We start from the raw sequence: 22,510 nt of genomic DNA on the forward strand, positions 1-22,510 counted from the left end.
CTCCGAGGATCTTTGCCCACCGATTGAGTTTAGCTCAGCGGTATGTCGGGCTTTATCCGCTACGGCCCGCCGATTGTGCGCACCAACGGTGTGTAGGGTCGTAAGTCCCCCCTTGTAATGGGGATCGCTGTCCACCGACTGGGCGCGTCAGCGGTGTGTCGGATCGTGGTCCGACGTTAAGTTCGTCAGCGGTTCTCAAAGGGTTGGTTACGATCAACTCCCCTCGTACCACGGTACTGAGGTAGGGTGCTGTAGGGCCGTGTTAATGCTATAGGCATTAACCCTCATGTTCGGGGCATGCGATTGGTCCCGTGGCGCCATCGATGATTATGTGATATGAATGATGATTGGAGGATGATGTGTTTGAATTGAAAAGTGTTCTGTGACCTTAGATGCGTATTCCTTATGATGTTATCTCTACTTAACTGTTTATTATCGTTTGATGTGCCTATCCCTACTTGCTGAGTCTATTCCCGGTTTTAAGGATAGAGTCTCCTAAGTATATATCTTCCTGCTTCAAAATGATTTTCGTATATCTATATATATCTATCTATAATGTATTTTAACGCGTTGGAGTGGGTTACCGGCATCATTCGCTGAACAGATATATTTGGCTTTCAGGCACAGTTGATTAGATCCCAGAGCGCGCTCGAAGAGCTTGGAGTAGATAGATAGTTTTCCTTTTTGGCCTGCGTGCCACAATGATGTATCGAGGATAATTAGTTAGTTTAGCCTGTGCATCTGAGTTCTCTAGCTCAGATGTGGCATAGCACCCCGCACCCTTATGTTTAGTAATACTCTATTTTGGGATTTAATGAGAATATACCTTTATTATATAAGTTTTAAAAGTTTCAAAATTTCGGGGTGTTACAATAGCCGTGACTGTGCCGAAGGCACACACCCACCTTCGACTAGCTTGCCGTTGAGCATGGGTCAGGTTATAAGTGATGCGGTGTCATATTATAGCTATATGCGCTAACCCCTTGATATTGGCACTAGAGGTGCGGATCATTGAATGGCACTACGGGACCATCTTGATATGTTGGTGGTTGATAGGTGGTTTGTCGGTGGGGGCATGTAGTTGCCGGGAGGAATAAGGGGTGGTGATATAAGGGTGGCCTGGAGGTATAGGTTGGAACTGATATAAGGACGGAGGGGAGCTACAAGGTTGGAACTTGGTATAAGGTTGGAGGATGAATTGTGTGCTTTGATTACTACTTGCTAATTGATTGTCTTGAATGTCTTCGTTGCCTCTAACTGCTATTTATATGCTTTTCACTATTCACTGTGTGAAAATGTTGCATGAGTAAAGTGAAACTTAATAATTTAAAATCTTCCATATATTAAATATTATGTTGTAAACGGTTAGGCCTCAAGAGTTGAGATTACCTAATCGTGTCTCTCTCCCATCGTAAGAAATTAAATATTTTTCATAGCACGGTGTTGGCTATGCCAACACAGTGGCGTGGTAGCACTTAGAAATTAAACATGTGGCGTGGTAGCACTTAGAAATTTTACTTTTCAAAAAACCCCTAAAGGTAAGAACAATTGAAGTACAACTCTACTTGCACTGCTGGAAATCAGTGATTTTCCGACCACCAGAAAATTTGGTCAAAAAAACTGATTTTTTTCACTTTTCCCGTCAATAGTTGGAGTTGTCGGAAAGTTCCGACCAGTTTTAAAATGTGGTCGGACTTTCGACCACTTGTAAAAAGATGGTCGAAATCATTCGCCAAAATTTTTTTGTGCGCCTGCCTATTTTACCGACTAGATTGGTGGTCGGAAAGTTATGCTTTTTCTATTTTTAAAAAATGAGTTAATACTTCCAATGGTCCTCCGAGTATTAGGGTATTACCAAGTGTGGTCCTCCAAGTTTAAAACGACCACGAGACGTCCTCCGAGTCAAAAAATAACCACCCGTGGTCCTCCGTTAAGTTTGGTGTCAAATGGACGTTAAGTGTGAGGGCAAACCAATCATTTCTACTACGAGAAAGAGTTAATACCTCCAATGGTCCTCCGAGTATTAGGGTATTACCAGATGTGGTCCCTTGACTTTAAAACGACCACTAGACGTCCGACAAGTTTAAAAAAAATTATCACCCGTGGTCCTCTATTCGGTTTGCTGTCAAATGGGTGTTAAGTCTGAGGGCAAAGCTGTCCTTTCACCTATATTTCTTCCTCACACGTTTTGCGGATCCCTCCACCCACAGGATGCTACTATACCTCAAGAGGTCACTCTGCTTCGGCGAGAATGGCAACGAAGGAAGTTTTGGCCTCTTTCTGTCATTAATGGCGAAAGCCGTGGGTTTTAGAAAACGGGCAGCTCTGAAGATTGGCGAACCACCTGCGGATTATACCACTAACTCTTCTCTCTCTCTTCAAAGATGGAGTATTTGGATGACCATTCCTACGTTATTTCATGTTCCAGGGTAGCTCTCTATGCTGATTCTTGGGCACAAAGTTTTTCTATACATGTACCCCACTTTTCCTTTTACTCGATGAATGTGGTATGCTTGATTATGAAAAAGTGGTGAAAGTAGATATAGAAAATGATCTAGTGACAGTAACCGGGAAACTGGACGTGAAGGCGATGGTGGAGGATTTGAAGAAGCATCCGGGGGGGGGGGGGGGGGGGGGGGGGAATGTTGCAGACATACCATTGTTGTGAACGAAGGAGGAAGAAATATAGGTGAAAAGACAACTTTGTCCTCAGACTTAACGCCCCTTTGACAACAAACCTAACTGGGGACCACTGGTGGTAATTTTTTTAAACTAGTACGACGTCTAGTGGTCATTTTAAAGTCGGAGGACCACACCTGGTAATACCCTAATACTCAGAGGACCATTGGAGGTATTAACTCATACGAGAAATGACCGGTTCGCCCTCACACTTAACGCCCATTTAACATCAATCCTAACGGAGGACCACGGGTGGTTATTTTTTAAAACTCGGAGGACGTCTCGTGGTCGTTTTAAACTCGGAGGATTACACCTGGTAATACCCTAATACTCGGAGGACCATTGGAGGTATTAACTCTTTAAAAAATTGGCTTTGTTTTCCGAAAAGTCTTTTATATATACATCTCCCAGCAGACTTTCTGTCCAGTTTCTATACCATTCCTCTCTTTTTTTAACCCCTTTCTACATATTTCTTCTTTTTTTTGTTGGAGATTTTTAACTAAACCACTCACAATAGTGTAGAAATTAAGCTAAGGTATGTGTATATATTCTTTTTTTTTTTTTTAGAATGTATGTGTATATATTCTTAGAACCTTCATTTACATCATTTTTTAGATCTAGTTTGAATTTTTACTCCTTTGTATTTTTTTAGGAGATTTTTCACTAAGTCACTCATAATAGTGTTGAAATCAAGCTAAGGTATGCGTACATATTTTTAGAATTTCTACTTATGTCATTTTTGTTTTATCTAGCTTTATATTTTTGTATATATTCTTGTGAATATATTTTTAAATTATTAATTTAATTATTGAACAATATGTAGTGTGTGTGGAATTATTTGTATATTTATATTTTTTTAATATTGCATTTTGTATGTTTTCTATTTATTAGTATGTTGATATATAATTATTTAAAATATTTAAATCATTTGTAATATATTTATATTTGTTGTGTTTGTATTGTATATACTTTTGCAGTTATAAAATTTGACAGGTGAGAGGAATTAAGGTTTTCCCTCTTTAAAATTTCTGTCAACTCCTAGCTTAAGGGTTTTCTTCATCTTCTGTCGGTCGGTTGCCGTCTCCGCTCATTTTGCGGAGGTGGCGCCAGCCTCCTCAACTCCTACTCCTTCTCGTCTTTCACTCCGACTCCTACTCACATTGCTGGGGTGGTCATTTTTACAGGGCATAAGACAAAGGTATTAGTTACATATATAACATCAATTTGTACTGCTAGGTCTTTTAGATTTTATTTTGGAACAATCTATTATGTTCTATCTTTTGTGTGGTTTAACAGCTTGAGTTATGTCACAACATAACTCAAAGCAAAATAGTAAAAACTTGATGTCCCAACCTCTGAGACACAACTGCGACAGTTGTATGAAATTAAGTGATTCCGAGTGTATTATGTTGGCATCGCCTATACCAGCTTAGTGTTTGATTAAGTACTTGTTAGAACTTGTGATGTTAATGTAAAAATATTTAGAATTGTAAAATAGCAACTACTTTTTGAAATGTGAAGTTAGATAACCTTTCTGTTCAATTAAATTTGCTAGTTTTTTGTGATGTTACATTGTTATATTTAATTTGTTTTAAAATTACAATTGATGCATTAAATTAATAGAGTAATGAATTTTTTTTTTTAAATTATTTTTGACACTTTCCGACCACCAGTGGTCGTAAATTATATTCTGTATAATTATGTAGTTAATGTTTCCGACCACCAAGTGGTTGGAAAACATTAACTTATAATTATACAGGATTTGTTTTCCGACCGCTGGTGGTCAGAAATTCCGACCACCAAGTGGTCGAAAAATCTTGGCAACCAACTTTTTCATGTGATGAAATTTCGGACGCCACTATTTTAGTGGACGGTATTTTCGACACCCTGCATGGGGTGGTCGGAATTTCTGACGAGCGTTTTTCCGAATCCCAATTCCCAAAAGTGGTCAGAACAGTGGTTTCTGATCGGATTTTGGCGATTTCCGACCACTTTCTGGTGGTCGGAAAATTGCTGATTTCCAGCAGTATTGTTACCAGACAATAGTTATTGCATGGACCGTGGTCTACTCAGTTGTGTGCTCCACGGTCCAAAAATGACTTTATTTTGCATTTATTTTTTTTCACGCGCTCAGCTGCAACATAAATTTTTATAACTCATAATGTACATTATTCTAAAACACAATATACATTATTTTAAAGCATAATGTACACTATATTACCCCAGATGTTTCATTATTCTAACACGTAATGTACATTATTTTAGCACATAATGTACATTATTCTAACACATAACGTATATTATTCTAAAACTTATGTACATTATTTTAACACATAATGTACATTATTTTTATTCATAATATTCACGATGATATTTTGGACCTTAGTTTACACAATAATTTACCGTTACTAGGATGGTGGCTTTGATTTAACTGACTCCATTGGGCTAAGATGTCCCTTAAGGTGAGGTTTAATGGCCCATAAATCCCAAGTTTAATAAAATCCAATCATGCATGAGGTGTATTGGCACAATCGTTATATCGTAGACCGCGGTGCACATGCATCGTGGTAAAAAAAATGGCGCCATTTCTTTAAGTAAAGAAATGGCCCGCCGATACCGTTAACGGAGTCCGCATGTTTGGTGTATTAAACACCAACTGACTCTACAGTATATCTAAACTGACATTGCCTCACGACAAATGAAACTGTAGTTATATCAAAATGATATTGTAGTTGTGGTGAAATGAAACTGCAGTGTATATAAAATGAAACTGAATAACATTTCACATATTTGAGTGTATATTGTACAATGAAGCTGTAATTATATCAAAATGATCATGTAGTTGTGTTTTAATAAAACTATAGTGTATATAAAATAAAATTAAATAACATTTTCACATATTTGAGTCTATAAATATCGAATGAAACTATAGTTATATCGAAATGAAACTGTAGTTGTGTTTAACTGAAACTGCAGTGTATACAAAATGAAACTGAATAACAGAGTTACTTTTTTCGGAAGGGTGCGGAACGGGGGAAAACGAATGCCGTTTCTTTTCATTTAACAAAACGACGTCGTTTTGATGCACGGTGCATAATCGATTATACACCGCGGTGCACGATATTTTTTTTTTTTTTTGAAAAATCAATCTGCCGATTGTATTAATTAATGAAAGCTATAATAGCGTCAGGAGGGATAGACTCCCAATACATAGAATGTTCCTGAGTAAAAGCTAACGAAGCTAAAGTATGAGCATGTAAATTAATCTGTCTAGGCACATAGCTTAACGAAATAAAATTAAATAAAGACATCATTGTCTTGTACTGGTCAATTACCAACCCAGCATACGAGTGAATGGGTGTAGTCTGGTGGTGTATGGTAGTTCGCAGCACCATACAATCCGTGAGCAGATTGGCCGAATTGATATTTCTTTCAACTAACCAGGACAGCGCCTCTTTAAAAGCCATAGCCTCCGCCATGAGTGGTGAGAAACAAACGGGTGATCTGCCATTCTTCGCTGCCACAAATGAACCTCCGGGCTCTAATAACACAATTTCATACGTAGCCTCCCCTATTTTCTGCCGATACCCTGCATCTATATAGCATCGCATATGATTGTCGGGCAATACCGGTTCGGATTGTGGCTGTACATCTTCTCGCATGGGCCAGTCGTGCCCGCGGTGCACGATATAATTTGCCGTATTGGCAAGAGTTGGCCACTGTCAAATTTTTCAAATTCCAAGATTCCCCTTAAGGTGAGGAAGCGGATTAGGGAATTAGGGCTGGGGGCTGGGGCTAGCTTCTTTGGGCGATGGAATAAGTTTCATCAGTGAATTAAGTTCTTTTAATTGATTTAGGGAATTAGGGCAATGGAATTAAAAAATAAAAAAATAATAAAAAAAAAGACGTCATGGTGGGAAAATAAAAAAACACGTCATTTTGCATAATTTTAACTTAAGCACTACCTCTAATGGTTAAGAGCTTAGAGTTAACACGTCTGTCACTCCCACTCATTAAATTAGCCAAAAGATAGCTTAGTCATAGAAGCATTCCAACAACTTAGGCAACAAACCAAAACTTTAAGTCCATAAATTTGGAATCTTAAACATACACCATAACTTCCCAAAAAATCTCAAGGTCCACCTCAAAATGAACTGAACATTATGAGTCTTCTATGCCTCGCAAAATTATTTTGAGCCTTACAAACCAAAATGGCCCATGATCAATTTTGAAAAAACTAAACACTATTAATTTGCTAAATGACAGTGCACCACAAGTTAAATGCTTTTGCTCTAATAAACTCCTTAATATTGTTACAACGTTTACAGAAATATGTTGCACAACCAAATGTTCAATAATTTGAACCTATGAATGTATATGAACAAATACAATATTAATACTTTCGGAATCTTTTGGACTTATTGTTTAACATTCAATTCAATTTGGGATGTATCAATACAATAATTAAATCCATAATCTTTTATGGAGTATCTTAATGATTTTTTTGTAAATGATCACTCCCACTAATTAAAATATTCTTGAGCAAAATTAATGAAACGAACTTAATAATATACACTCGTAATTGATTTGACCAACTAAATAATGAAGATATAATTCCCCACCATTAGTTTGACATACTATATAATCAATATTTAGTTCCAATAATGTGTCCAACTAAAGAGTGAAGATATAATTCCCCACCATAGTTGGAAATACTAAAAAAAAACAAAAAAAAAAACAAAATACATCATCCAAAACCAAGTTAGAATTTGACTCAAAAGATATATTTTATTCTTGGAATCCAAAAAAAAAAAAAAAAAAAAAAGGTATATCATATCACGTAACTTACTATAGTTAGTCCAAAGAACCCATCAAGCTTCGTGAAACAATTAATAAAAGTGATTAAATTTTGAGAAGGGACTAAATACATGTTTTGCCAATGCAAACAATGAAACTTAGGATATGTTTGGTAGAACTTATTTAGGATCTTATAGCTTATTTTAAGCTACTAATAAGCTATAAGCTATGTTTCATAATGTTCCCAAAATAAGCTAGTGGCTTAAAATAAGAGCTTATTTTGAAAAGATACCTTATGCAGCGTTTTAGAAATAAGCTACGAGCTTCCTAATTTTTTTTTCATCTTTATCCTTATTATTTTAAATAAATGACATCTTTTACCCTTCCCAATAAAAATCTTTTAGGTCTTTTCTCTTTTCAATATTTTTATTCATCCTCTCCCGCAACTATCGTCCGTTAATAAATAAATGACATCCTTTACCCTTACCAATTAAAAACATTTTTTCTTTTGTTTTAATTTAATATATATCTCATATATATTATAAAAACAAAAACTTTTTTTATAAATTAAATAAATCTCATATATTTAATAATATAAAAACAATATAATAATCACATCCTTTAAATTTTATGAAAATGTCCTGTTAAATCTTTTTACATTTATCAGCTTATTAAAAAGCTAATTTTAACATAATCAACTAGTTAACAGTTTTTTCAGTTTTCAGCTTCTAGCTTATAACTTTTAAGATTTCAGCTACCTTTTCAGCTAAGTTGCCAAATATAGCCTTACAATTATATATATATATATATATATTTTTTTTGAAAATGCCTTACAATTATATATAATTAAGCTAAATTATAAATTCTAAGAAATTGTGATAAAATTATCACTTAATGGGTTGATGGATTGATTGACTTATTGTCATTGTTTATCTATTTTTCTGTTTTTCTCATTCTCTTTTATGAAATTTTGCTTGACTCGAAGAAAGCATCTCGATAGTCTCGGGGATTGTATCAATATAAAATCTATATTACAATGTTAATCTGATGTCCATATTTTTCTTATTCTAGAACGTATTGAATGATCTAACCTTATAATTCCCCGTATCCTGAATATAACTAAGCTAAGCATTGAATATTAAATTGTTGCTTTCGATCATATTGATCCCAATAAAAACCAGCCAAATACTATTTGTTTTTTTTTTTCAGAGAAATTCTTCACATCTCTTCAAATTTTACATTCCCTTCAATTCAAATACTCTAGAACGTAGCAAAATTCCAATGGTTGTTGCGAAAATAAAGAAAAAAAGTTGTTTATCTTTAAATTAAGCTAATAATTAATAATTAATCCTCAAAAGCCAGTAAAATAGGAACACTTTATATATAATAAAAGTTCTTTTAAAACCAAAATGGAATTGATGATCACACCAATCTCAATGTGTCTTGGCTGTACGTATACTATATATTGATTAATTCAAGAATATGAAAATTAATTTTTTTTGAGTACTATTGACTGTGTTACAATGTAGTATCTGCTTATCCATACTGTCTCAATCTACTGAATTACAAAGAGTCAAAGTCCCCACACTAAAGTTTGAATTCGAAACCTCTCATTTGAGAGACCACTGTAGCTCGATCGCAAGAACTTTGACAAATATGAAAATTAATATAGAGTGGTTTCTCATCACTCATAGAATTTGGTGTAATCATACATAATCTCGAGCTCGGCTCGCGCGGCTTCTTCATCATGGTCGGTGGCCACAAAAGGATAATCTCTCCTAGTTGGTCGAAACATGAAGAAAAGCCCCCAATAACACACCACATTGATTACCTGCTCAACAATAGTAAGCACCCACCGATCCCTCCACCCATTAGTAGAAGCCTTAAACTGGAGAATTGACAACGCCACTCTAGTGATCAAAATGTAGACAAAAATCCCAATGAACAAGTTCCTAAAACACTTCAACATCTCTAGGCTCCTCGCCGCTTTCCCTTCCGTGTCTGCGTTCCTCTTCAACTCCCTCATCGTTGAACCAATGGGCAAAAGGAGAAGCCAACACGAAACGAAGTCGAGTATAAACAAAAGGATAGTGTACGCAAAATAGCCATCAACGAACAGCCCGGTTTCCCATTTGAGGATGTACATAACGCTAGACACTATTTGTACTAGCATCCCTAACCCCAACGCCGCTTGCCCTTCCTTGTGCACAAACGGCTTCAAGACGGTCCAACCCGCCCCGATGAGAAGCACGACCAATACTAGCAACAATGACCGGATTGTGTGTAGGAAATACAGCAAGAATTGCCACCCGTGAGGCGAGCCGGTGCGTTTGATGGTCTCTTGTTCTAGGGAGAGGCAGAGGGAGTCGAGGGCGCGAGAGAGAAGCAATGCGGCCATCAAACCATGGATGGTTTTGGTGGATTTTCGGTTGTAGAGGTGGCAATGTATAGCCCACCATAAGAACAGGAGAGAATAGGCCATGGTGGAGGCCAAGAAAATTGATGGCAACAATCCGGACCCGTCCGAGAGGTAATTCCTCTTACCATTCCTCTCGATATTGTACATCTCAATACTCAAACTCGCCGTCACGGAAGCCTTCTTTTCACAATTGACAAAGAAAAGGAAATACACCTCCGCTTTTGAGATAGTAAACAGCTTTTCTATTGACATGCCGGGATACCCAGAAACATGGTCTAACGTGAAAATGGGGTTCACGTAGGGCTGATCAAACACGCAGTAATCGGATCCCTCGTTCATTCTGTGGAGGGCTTCGCCCAGGAACGGCGACGGGGAAAGGAAGAACGCCAAACGGGAGGCGTTGGCGGTGGTGGGGTTAATGGACACTGAAGAAACGTTGATTGAAAGGCGACCGTTGTTTGTGTACCGAAATTCTTCCAAAATGATGACTTCTCGGTTATCGTTCGAGATGTTAATTGTTTTCTTCTCGGCTTCGGTGCCTGGGAAAACAAGGGAAAGGATAAGAGACAGATAGACGATATGGAAAAGAGGGTTGTGCCTTAATTTCTCCATGGAAACACCGACGGTGGCGTAAGCGGTGTTTCCCGGAGAAATTGAGGTTGGTTAGTCGTCTGCCGGGCACGGTGGTGGTGAGAATGGTGGTTGATTGCAAAAATAATGTTTTTGCATGGCATAAAAAAATGAGGTTGATGTTACGCAATATAAGGGTTTGCATGTTGCGTTATTCGTTTAAAAGTAAACCCAAGTTGACTTTTTTTTTTTTATTTAACCCTGAGAAATTTACGGTGGTCCGTAAACTCAAGTTGGCTCATTGAATTTTGGAGGTAATTGTTACAAGTTGATTGGATAGGGAAATGACATGATATATCTCATAAATAATAAAATTTTAATTTGTTTTTAGAATTAATCAAAGTATGTCAACTAAGTAAAGAATTGTATATCACCATAAAATGCTGGTGTGCACAAGTGATCTGCCCACTTTAAGTGCTAGGGTTTCGAACCTTAGTCTCTTCTTTCGAATACTACCTACTCTAAACCAGTGAGTTAAACCCGCGCGAGCTTATTTAATTTGTTAAATTCTATTATAGTTAGATGTTAGGAACATTTGTAATTTGGATTTTGATTATACTAATAGTTAGGAATTTTAGTCCCCTATTTATTTTGTCTTTTAGACTTAGGTTGTTTCTGCTCAAATTCGAATAGTCCGAATAGTAACTCGTGAAGTCACGTTTTAGAAAGTCAATACAACCCAAATGATAACTCGAAAGGTTACGTTTCGGTTAGTCTCAACAAACTTCGAATGGTTATCTTTCGAATAGCTTGAAAATTGAGACCTTGAGGAGTTGAAGACTGAAGAATCCGAGATGAAGATTCGAAGAGTAGAAAAATACAAGACCGAAAGTATGCAAAAGTCGAATGGTGGAAGAGCCGACCTTTCAAAGTAAAAGGTGGAACGAGTGGTAAGGATAACCATTCCTATCCGAGAGCTAGTAGAGAGTTAAGGTTCGAAATGTTAACTTGAATAGTGACAATTAACCATTCGACAAGAACTGCTCAAGATATATATTCTCTAAGCCAACAGTCTAGAAGCTTAAAACACTAGTGCTTTATGGTGGAATGCGACCAAAGAATAAAGAGTCCTATGTTCACATACATCCCAACGAAGATTTTCCTTAAAAGGCCTAGACATGCATTTTGTGCAGAGCAAAAACATATGTTCAGCGCAAAATAAGTCTCCAATGGCTGAAAAGTCTGACCACCCTACCTAACCTCCGGATTACCCGTTGATTTTTACAAGTTGGTCAATAGATGTTTGAAATGAGTTTCTCTCCAACAAACATATTTCAAAAACGCCTATAAATACCATCTTCCAAGACTGAAAAAGGTGTTGGTCTTTCAAGTTAAAATTATTAAATGTTCAAAGCATTCAAAAGTTCAATATTACGTGAATAGTGAAAAGAGAGACAAAAAACTACAAAGTCTTATTCAGATCTAGAAGATTGGACTGCTCAAAAGAGAATAGGGATGCCAATTCAACCCGCCCCGATGGGGAAAACCGATCCCCTCCTTGACGGGGGCGGGTTGGGGGATATTTTTAGGGGATAAGGAGAATTTCCCCATCATCACCAGGGACGGGGAGAATTTCCCCATCCCTGCCGGGGAGGGCATTCCCCGCCTCGAGCCCGTCCTCGATTTCCCTAATAATATTATATTATATTTATATTATATTTATATATAAAAATATATAATAATCAAAAACTTAAAAGAGTTAAAGTCAAAACTCAAAACCCTAGTCTCTATTCATTACATCATTTTCATTTATGCCTCAATGCCTCTACCTTAGTCCTCACTCACGCCATCTCTGTGTCTCTACCTCTCCGCCGTTATCCTAGAGGACCCAAACTTCTGACCTCCTTTCTGTCATCGTCTCAGCTTCCTAGGCTCACCATCGCCATCCCAGCCTCCCAAGCTCATCGTTGCGGGGTCACCATCCCAGCCTCCCAAGCTCGCCGTCATAACCTCTCAAGCTCGTCGCTGCGGCGTCACCATCCTAGTCTCCCAAGCTCGCTGTCGCATCGTCGTCATCCCATTCACTCTGATTCACGCCATCTCTGCCTCTCTCGTCATCATCATCCCAGTCTCCCTCTTTTCCCCTTTTCTGTTTTTTGTTTTTTTTCTCTCTGTTCCTTCATTCTAGATTAAATATTATACAAGTATTTCAGTAGGAAATATAGTGTATTAGTACTCTTTTGTGTTTTTGTTTTGTTTTTTGTTTTGTTTTTTGTTTTTTTGTTTTTTTTTTTTTTTTCGCTTTGAATACTACGTAGTAAATTGTAGATTTCCAGTATCCCCACATGCTTTATTAGTATTTTTAGATTTCCAGTATATCTAATACACACAAATTGTGTTAATTACTAGCCTGTTAATTTAAAAGGTAAATTATAAACTAATTTTATTTGATAATGAATTGAATGTTTTAAATAGTGGCACAAAATGAGGCGGGGAATTCTCTTCCCCGAAAAATTCCTGCGGGGGACGAGGATGTGGAGTAAAAATTATACATATAGTATTATTTGGAAATTTGATAAAATAGGAGTTTTGTGTGAAAAAGTATTTTGGGGTCTCACACTATCAGTCCGCTAAGGACTACAGGGTTGGTCCGTCAGATCCGCCGGCTAGACAGAATAATATCACTTATTGTACCATTCATATTAACATGCCTCCTGATTGGTGAAGATGTTTTCCAGGAGATCAACAGAATTGATCATAACTTAACACTTGTCACCATCCTAGGCCCTTGGCAGTTAGAAGTTGAAATTGTTGTTGTAACTGCCTTTCCCACTCTTTTCTTTCTAAGCTTTTCTCTTCTGCTGTATATATGAACTGGTGTATGCATCCTTGATGGTTAATGAGAATTTCCCTTCTTTCCTTCTCCATTCTTCTTCCACCTTTCATGAGCTCCGCAACATGGTATCAGAGCAGAGTTTTTAGGAGCTTCCATCCACCCTACAATGGCGACAACAGCCTGGCCTTCTCTGAGCAATCGAACACCAGCGACTGATAACACAGCAGCCAGCCCAAACGTCAACACTAACACGATGAATTCAACACCTCCCCCTGCTATTCGGCGAGTGGATTGAATGGAAATGAGGTAACCTTTGACCCTCAATCACAGTCCAATCCCTATTTCCTTCATATCAACGAAAATCCGGCTTTAGAGCTGGCCCCTCTCGAGGGTCCGAACTACCATTCGTGGGCTAGGGCAATGACAATGGTCCTCTCATGTAAAAATAAGGTTCCATTTATCAATGGAAGAATTATGAAGCCTAATGCAGATAACCTAAACAGATATCTAGCCTGGGAAAGGTGCAACAATATTGTATCCACTTGGATTGTGCGCACACTTTCCCCCACCATTGCTCGTAGCGTGTTGTGGATTGACACTGCTTATGGCATTTGGAATGACTTGAAAAGGAGATTCAGTAAGCAAGACTTGTTTCGGATTGCCGAAATCAAGTGTGAAATTTACCAAACCAAGCAGGGGGACAACTCCTTGAATGAGTATTTTACTAGACAAAAGCTTTTGTGGGATGAGCTGAGCATTCTTAGGCCTCAAATGAATTGTATTTGTAGCACAAAGTGTGAATGTGGAAAGAGAATTGATGAGTTAAATGAACAAGTAGAGAAGGACAGACTGACTATCTTTCTCATTGGATTACATGAGAAGTATACACGTGCTAGGAACTAGGTGATGTTGATGAGGCCACTTCCAGATGTTAATGAAGCCTACTCTATGATTGCTCAACAAGAGAGACAATTCCACATGGCCTACAATGGTTTTGGGAGTCAGTTATACCAAGCAAGGGAAAGTAGTACTGCTGCTAGTGCCCTTCTGGCCAGAACAAATACTAACCATCAGCAAGGATTCAAGAAAGCATCAGGGTTCAACAAGAAACCTGTGTGTACATATTGTGGGTTCACAAGTCATACTCAGGACAAGTGTTATAAACAGCATGGATATCCTCCCGGATGGAAACCAAGGCCAAGAAACCAATCTGTGAACCAGATCCAATGTCCACCAGCAACACAGCATCAGAAATCTGATGGGAATATGGCATTCACTCAAGATGATGTGAAAACATTCATGGAGTTCATACATGCCAAGAAATCAGTTGGAGAGAGTCTCAACTCACCTCTGGACCTCAAGCAGCCCTCACACGCTCTTGTCAACACTGTGGCAGTGGAATTCCATAATGAAGGTATGCCTCCTTTAGTAAGTTCTATTAAACATGGTAGAACAGATTGGATTATTGATAGTGGTGCTACACACCATATTGTGTGTGATTTAGAGCTGTTAAACAATCAGAAAAGGGCACAAAATATGTATGTTAGCATGCCAAATGGGCAGCAGGCTGCCATTGATTTTACAGGATCAGTTTACCTATCTGATGATTTGATTCTACACAATGCTCTCTACATCCCTGAGTTCCATTACAACTTGATTTTTGTGAGCTCTTTCATTAAACACTCTAACCACACTGTGAAGATGTACTCTGATCAATGCATTATACAGGATGTTCCCCATGGCAAAATGATTGGAAGAGCTGAGCTGAGAAATGGACTGTATTACTTAGTTTTTCCCATTCCTGCACATCCTGTATGTAGTTCTATTTCAGTTGCAAATAAATGTATTCTATGGCATGCCAGGCTTGAGCATGCCTCACATTCAAAGTTACAATCTTTGAGAGAAATATAACCAGTGATTCAATTTAACAAGGATATGATATGTGACAGTTGCCACTTTGCAAAACAAAAAAGGTTTCCCTTTGAGTCTAGTAGCTCTTTGTCAACTAATTGTTTTGATTTACTATATATAGATATATGGGGTTCTTATAAAGTGCCCACTACTCATGGCCATCATTACTTTCTCACAATTTTGGATGATCACAGTAGAGCTGTATGGATATATCTGATGAAGTCCAAAGCAGAAGTTAGAGGACTGATCATTGAATTTTGCAATCTTATTGGGAACCAGTTTGGGGAAAACATAAAATGTATCAGATCAGATAATGGATTGGAATTTAAGATGGTGGAATTCTTCAAGCAGAAGGGGATCATACATCAGACCTCCTGCACTTACACACCTAAACAAAACAGTAGAGTGAAGAGGAAACATGGTTACTTGCTATCTACTGCTAGAGCCCTAACAGGCCAATTTGCCAGATAAGTTTTGGGGAGAATGCGTCTTACATGCAGCCTATATAATCAATAGACTTCCATCTGCTGCCATCAATAACCAAGTTCCATATCAGGTTCTAATTAAGAGGACCCCATCCTATCAACACTTGAGGGTTTTTGGATGCCTACCATATGCCACCATTGTTGGGCCCAAGACAAAGATGGAATCCAGAGTCAAGAAATGCATTTTTCTTGGCTATGCAGGTGGAACAAAAGGATACAAGGTGTATGACCTTGCCTTCAAAGAGTTATTCATATCTAGGGATGTTGTTTTCCATGAGCTGGTATTTCCCTTTCAACACTCTATAACTCTAGAAGTAGGATCTGAAATCATACTTCTTACTATGATTCCTGCATCTCTTGAGGACCATGAGGTGCCTCATACTCAAGGTCAAGCTAGTAGAGAAAGTGAAAAAGCTTGGCCTCATCAGGATCTCACTCCTCAACAGTCACCAGCTAGGGAGAGTGATCACAACCAATCTCATCCAGCACAACCACCAAGTGAGATGCAAAGTCCAGCAAGCAGTTGTACGTGATGAACATATTGTGTTGCCTCCTGAACTGCCATCTAATAATATCCATAATCCTCAACAACAAGATACCAAGAGATCCACTAGGCACAGGCAAGTTCCAAATTACTTGCAGGATTATATCTGTCAAAGCACCAAGTTAAAAACTTATCCTCATACAATGAGCAAGGTGATAGATTACAGTGGCTTGACACCATCCTTTCAGTCATTTGTGATGAATATATCCCACCAATCTGAACCTAGAAACTACTATGAAGCAGTAAAACATGAATGTTGGAGAAAGTCTATGCAAGATGAGATTAATGCATTGCAGAAGAACAACACTTGGCAGATGGTGGATTTACCTCCCTTTAAAAGGCCCATTGGGTGCAAATGGGTGTATAAAGTGAAATATAAAGTTGATGGCAGTGTTGAAAGATATAAGGCTAGGCTTGTGGCAAAGGGATACAATCAGACCCTTCGCATTGATTACTTAGACACATTCAGCCCAGTTGCCAAGATGACTACCATTAGAACTTTGTTAGCAATGGCAGCAGCAAAGAACTGGGAGCTTCATCAAATGGATGTGAATAATGCCTTCTTAAATGGGGACTTAGAGGAGGAGTCTACATGCAAATGCTTCTTGGATATTCAGGAAACAGTAATAACCAAGTATGCAAGCTAATCAAGTCCTTGTATGGACTAAAACAGGCCAGCAGACAGTGGAACACCAAGCTTACACTTGCCTTACAGAGTATGGGATTTAAGCAGGCAGTCCTTGATAACTCCTTGTTTACTATAGGTAAAGAAGGGTCCTTTGTGGCTCTATTGGTCTATGTTGATGATATTGTGATTGCAAGTGCAAATTTGAAGATTATACAAGAAGTCAAACAGCAACTCAGCACAAACTTTCAAATAAAGGACCTAGGCCCTTTGAAATACTTCCTTGGCCTAGAAGTGGCCAGGCATAGTAAAGGCATTGCAGTGTGCCAGAAGAAATATGCCATTGAGCTCCTTGAAGATACAGGTTTCACAAGTGCAAAACCTGTCTATAGCCCTACAGTCCCTTCACACAAATTGAGCAAAGATGAAGGTGAGCTTCTAGAAGACAACAACCACTACAGGAGGATCATTGGCAAGTTACTTTATCTAACTGTCACCAGGCCTGACATTAGCTTTGCAACACAACAGCTCTCTCAATTCCTTGACAAACCTACAAGTCTGCATCTACAAGCTGCATACAGAGTGCTAAGATATTTAAAAGCAGCTCATGGTCAAGGACTGTTCTTCCCATCCTCTTCTGACTTGTACCTAAAAGCTTTTTCTGACTCAGACTGGGGAGCATGTGTTTATACCAAAAAATCTGTGACTGGCTTCTGCATTTTCCTTGGGAATGCCTTGATTTCTTGGAAGTCTAAGAAACAGCCCACAGTCTCCAAGTCCTCATCAGAAGCAGAATATAGGGCACTAGCAACTACAACATGTGAGATTCAATGGTTAAGTTTTCTACTGACGGAATTTGGAGTACAGAATGATGAGGAGGTGGCCATATATTGTGATAGTAAATCTGCTATTGCAATTGCAGAAAATCCAGTATTTCATGAGAGGACAAAACACATAGAGCTTGACTGCCATCTTGTGAGAGAAAAGCTACACAAAGGACTCATCAAACTATTTCATATCTCTTCTGAAAATCAGTTGGCTGATCCATTCACCAAGACTCATTGTCCAGCTTCGTTTCAGAGTTATGTTTCCAAGCTTTGCTAGATAAATTTATACAATCCAGCTTGAGGGGGGCTTTCAGGAGATCAACAGAATTGATCATAGCTTGAGACTTGTCACCATCCTAAGTCCTTGGCAGTTAGAAGTTGAAATTGTTGTTGTAACTGCCTTTCCCACTCTTTTCTTTCTAAGCTTTTCTCTTCTGCTGTATATATGAACTGGTGTATGCATCATTGATGGTTAATGAGAATTTCCCTTCTTTCCTTCTCCCTTCTTCTTCCACCTTTCATGAGCTCCGCAACAATGTTCCCGATTCACCCGTGGAATCGCCCAAACGAAACATCGCCCGGTCGGTACGCCCAAGGTCACCCGGTCGGTCTAAAGTGCGACGCACTTTGCAAGTTGGAAGGTTTAGCTTATGCTACAAGTAAAGGAAACCTACTTGCACCTGCAGCAACGACGGCTGACAACTTGCAGAAATGATAACTTTGTTGTCTCAAACAATCAACCTACACATAGTTGTAGATCGACCGCTCAGCTGAGCCAACGAGAACGTGTCACATCAAACAACTTGCATTTGGAGCATTAAATACTTAGCCACCTTGCTTAGAATAAATAGGAGTGTCCTCCCCTCACTCAGGATATTCAGTACTCTGTAACATCACTCCACTTGTGATTTACTCTACATTGTAATCTATTTCACTTGTAATCACTCGTTACTTGCAATAGAACAAAGCATCGGTCCATCGTCACCTAGTAGAATAGCCAACCGACTGAACGAACGAGTGCCGTATTTTAATTGTTCATCATATACGTATTTGTAGCGTACTCTTGAGCCCCTGTCCCATTTACACTATCAGATCAATACCTAATTTTTTGGTGAGTATGGGACCAAAAGCCATCAAATAGAAATTGTAATTCTAAGTATAGAATTATGGGGAAAAAATCAATATCTAAAGTAAAAGAAAAAAAAAAACTAATTTTGACATTAATAATTTTTATTTATCTCTTTCACCATTACAATTCATGATCAAGTAATCATAAATTAGATTAAAAAAATTAGTAAGCAAATTTTTTTCTTTCAAAGTAATCCAAACTTTCTTTTTAATATTTCGAAAATCAATGATTTAGATTAAAAAGATAGAAGTCCAAAGGTAAGATTTATTGACTTTGGATTTAACTACTTATATTTTAAATCGTTTACTATTATGTATTGTGATTTAATTTATCTATGACTTAGTATTAAGTATTAAGTGAAGAAGAAAATAGACTAGCTTTTACGTACGAATCTCAACTGAAGCACAAATTGTATTTTTGAGAAATTCGAATATGTTTTGTAAAGGATACATGCTTATGGAGACATTCAAGTTAATTTTATCTTCACAAAAGAATAACTTGTAGACATATTTACTAAATCTTTACCTAGTCCTGGATTTTCTTTTCTTAGAGACACGCTACATATTACTAGTATACCATGTGCTTGAGTATGAGTATTAGAACTAGTATTAGGACTCTTTGTATTTGAGTACTCTCTATCCTAGTCTTCTTATAATTCTCTCTTATATATATATTCTCCCAATTTTTACAGTTATAATTACATTCTTTCAATACAATTCTATCAGTATCATCAAAAAGCCTAGGCTTTAATTGTCCCTTTAAAACTAAATGGGGCTATTTGAAAATTTTGAAACACAAAGGAGTTATGTGCAATTATCATTTCACCAACTAGAAAACTCGTCCTCAAATTTAACGTGATATAATAATATAATCCCAATATTTGACAATCATAGGAAGAAATGGGAATCTCGGCTTCTAAACGAGTCGGCCGGTACCTCCACAAATCGGCCGAGTTCAACTCAGCCTGCGACTCAGTCTACGACGATTGCCTCTCCCTCGCCCAGCACGCCTTCGACGGAGTCAAGCCTTACCAGCTCGTCTCCGCCACTGAGCGCCTCCACAGCAAGCTTAGCGACTCCATCCCTCTCGTCGCTAAATGGGTCCAATCCGCCCCGACCCGCGCCCAGGTCGACAAGGCATTCAAGGCCGTCAGATCCGACAGCGAGGCCGTGCTTGGGAACAGTGAGTTCAGAGAGTTCGCCGTGGAGGTTTTCGCGGACGCCGTCGCTTCGGGCGCCGGGCAGGCGGTTTGGACGCGGGTTCCAGTTGGGGTTGCGGGTATCGCTGGTATTGGGATGTTGGTGAAGCCCGGAAGGGAATTTATTGCGGCCGCCATTGGAGCGTACACGCTTGGTGTAACAACTTCTATTTACCTCAGCTTAGATGCCTAAAATGCTAAATACTTCTCCCAAATGCTAAATACTGTCTTTAAACAAGGATGGATGGTTTATCTAATTATTCATGAGACTTGATATATATTTATTTTGAATTTGTTTCATATGTGGATCAAATGTAATGGAATTATAATTTTAATTTAGAGTGAATTCCATTTTTGATTTTAGATATATAGGTGACATTTTATTTTTAGTCTTTTTTTTTTTTAAAAAAAGTCTCAATTTAGTTCTAGGATTATTGTGGCAAAATTATTTAAAAAAATAAAAATAAAAATAAAAATAAAAATAAAAATAAAAATAAAAATATATCTAATCAACCTATTTTAATTTATATATAAGAGATATAAAATTTTATTGTATTTAACGTCATTTCAACGATTTTGTTGATGGAGGACAAAAAATTGTAATGCCATAATAATATTAAGACCAAAGATGAATATTCTAATAAAAAAGAACTAACGGGCCGTTTGGCTCACGGAATGAATTTGGAGGGAATAAGAATGCTATTCCATAGGGAATAAAATAGGCAAGGAATAGAATAGGAATTATATTCTGTTGTTTGGTTCGCTAAAGAAATAGACATTGGGAACTGTATTCCAATGTTTGGTTGGTTAAGGAATAGGAATAGAATATATGTTTAAAAGACATAAATGCCCTTGTACAAAAACCATTATTATTATTATTATTATTATTATTATTATTATTATTATTATTATTATTATTATTATTACAACAACTATTATATATCATCATCATCGTCATATCAAGTGATTAATACTCAAAATAAAGTAGTCATATAAATAACAAACTTTTGTAAAGAACATTTAACAATATTCAAAAGAAGCATAACATATGTTATTTTTAACAAAATACTCAAAACAATCCAATGCAAGTTACAATGTTCATAAAATGATTAATTGATAGCAAGGAATCTTCTGATCCATTGTAGTCTTCGATCAGGATCATGACTGAGAAAGAAAGCTACTTTATTAGGATGATCAATGAGCTTAAACGAAACAAGGTCCATTTCATCATTTGCCAAACCATCAACCTCTTTTAATGCACGTTCAAGCTTCTGAAACATATCCATATCACGATCATATTGAAGACCATCAGACAGATTCTTACCAACCTCTGACATTGTATTGCTTATTAGCTTCGCAGCATTAAGCATATTCTTAGCACATATCTCAATAGCTTCATCATGACTCCTCTTTCTCTTACTTGAATTGCTTCTTTTTCTACCATCATTTTGTGGCTCAGGTTGTGTACTCGTTAAATCAATATCATCCAAACCAACAAATGCACTATCTTCTGTGTCAGCTCTTATATCATTCTGTTCTTCATCTTGTATTTCTTCAACTACGTCATCTGCTGTCTGTGCATCTTTTCCAGTTGCACGATCTTTAGAATATATTGGCAGTATTGCAGATAACTCATTATAAAACCTAAAGCTTCTTGTTCTAAAAGGGGCAGCTTCTTTGTGACTCTATAATAAACATAAATAAATTATTTGTATGTATACATTAATAAAAATAAATGAAAGTACAAAAAAAAAAGTAAATACTTACAATTAAGTATGACTCCCAAATTGCATCTTCAGCATACACCATGTGCTTTTGATCATTCCAACCAAACCCACTAGTGTTCTTACCTTGCACCATATCATGAATAATGGTCCATTCTTTTTTCAAAGTTTTAATTCTACTCTCAATATGTGGCCTAGCTTTTATGGTACAATTTGGTATTTTGTTCAAAATCATTCTTTCAAGTTCTAATAAATAACCTGTCTTAAACCCTGTATCGGAATTAAATTTTCCTACAGTATGCATTTCAGTCAAACAGGACACTAATATAATGTCTTCTTCGGGTGTCCACTTTCTTTTTGTTTGCTTAACACTTTGAGATCCAATGGTTGCAGAAGTAGGGGGAGAAGCCATTCTTAACTACAAATAAATTGAAATAATAAATTATTCATCAAACTCAAACACATTACATTGTTCATAAATCACATTACAAAAAAACACCAAATCAAGAACATGTCCTTAATTTCTAGATGATATCCATTCATTGAACATGTCATTTGTTAATTCTGTCCTCCAATTATTCCAAACTTCTGAAGGCTCTATTTGTGTGACATCATCATCTTCATGTATGACGTTACTTTCTAGGCAATTCTAGAAATAATATCAAATATTATTAAATATATACTCACATTGTAATTAAACTTATAACTCAACTGTAGGGATACGTTTAACTACCTTAAACCATTTCCATCTATGATCTGTAGAGGT

The 22,510-nt window shown here is 37.3% G+C and overlaps 4 protein-coding genes across 4 annotated transcripts; 3 read left to right on the forward strand and 1 right to left on the reverse strand.

The window, feature by feature from the left end:
* Nucleotides 1-9,160: 9,160 nt before the first annotated feature.
* On the reverse strand, nt 9,161-12,472 carry LOC109179607. Its single transcript, XM_019329106.1, has 2 exons — nt 12,403-12,472; nt 9,161-10,434 (listed from the first exon to the last, which is right to left on the reverse strand). Exons 1-2 carry the CDS (start codon nt 12,470-12,472, stop codon nt 9,161-9,163), a joined length of 1,344 nt encoding a protein of 447 aa, XP_019184651.1.
* Nucleotides 12,473-14,207: 1,735 nt separating this feature from the next.
* LOC109179609 lies at nt 14,208-16,230 on the forward strand. Its single transcript, XM_019329107.1, has 3 exons — nt 14,208-15,144; nt 15,334-15,633; nt 15,713-16,230. Exons 1-3 carry the CDS (start codon nt 14,208-14,210, stop codon nt 16,228-16,230), a joined length of 1,755 nt encoding a protein of 584 aa, XP_019184652.1.
* Nucleotides 16,231-16,959: 729 nt separating this feature from the next.
* On the forward strand, nt 16,960-17,970 carry LOC109179610 (uncharacterized mitochondrial protein AtMg00810-like). Its single transcript, XM_019329108.1, has one exon. The coding sequence runs from the start codon at nt 16,960-16,962 to the stop codon at nt 17,968-17,970; it is 1,011 nt and encodes a 336-aa protein (XP_019184653.1).
* A 1,751-nt stretch (nt 17,971-19,721) lies between these two features.
* On the forward strand, nt 19,722-20,213 carry LOC109179611. The gene has a single exon (XM_019329109.1). The coding sequence runs from the start codon at nt 19,722-19,724 to the stop codon at nt 20,211-20,213; it is 492 nt and encodes a 163-aa protein (XP_019184654.1).
* Nucleotides 20,214-22,510: the final 2,297 nt, after the last annotated feature.

Source organism: Ipomoea nil, unplaced genomic scaffold (assembly GCF_001879475.1).
Source record: "Ipomoea nil cultivar Tokyo-kokei standard unplaced genomic scaffold, Asagao_1.1 scaffold0937, whole genome shotgun sequence".
Lineage (NCBI taxonomy): Eukaryota > Viridiplantae > Streptophyta > Magnoliopsida > Solanales > Convolvulaceae > Ipomoea > Ipomoea nil.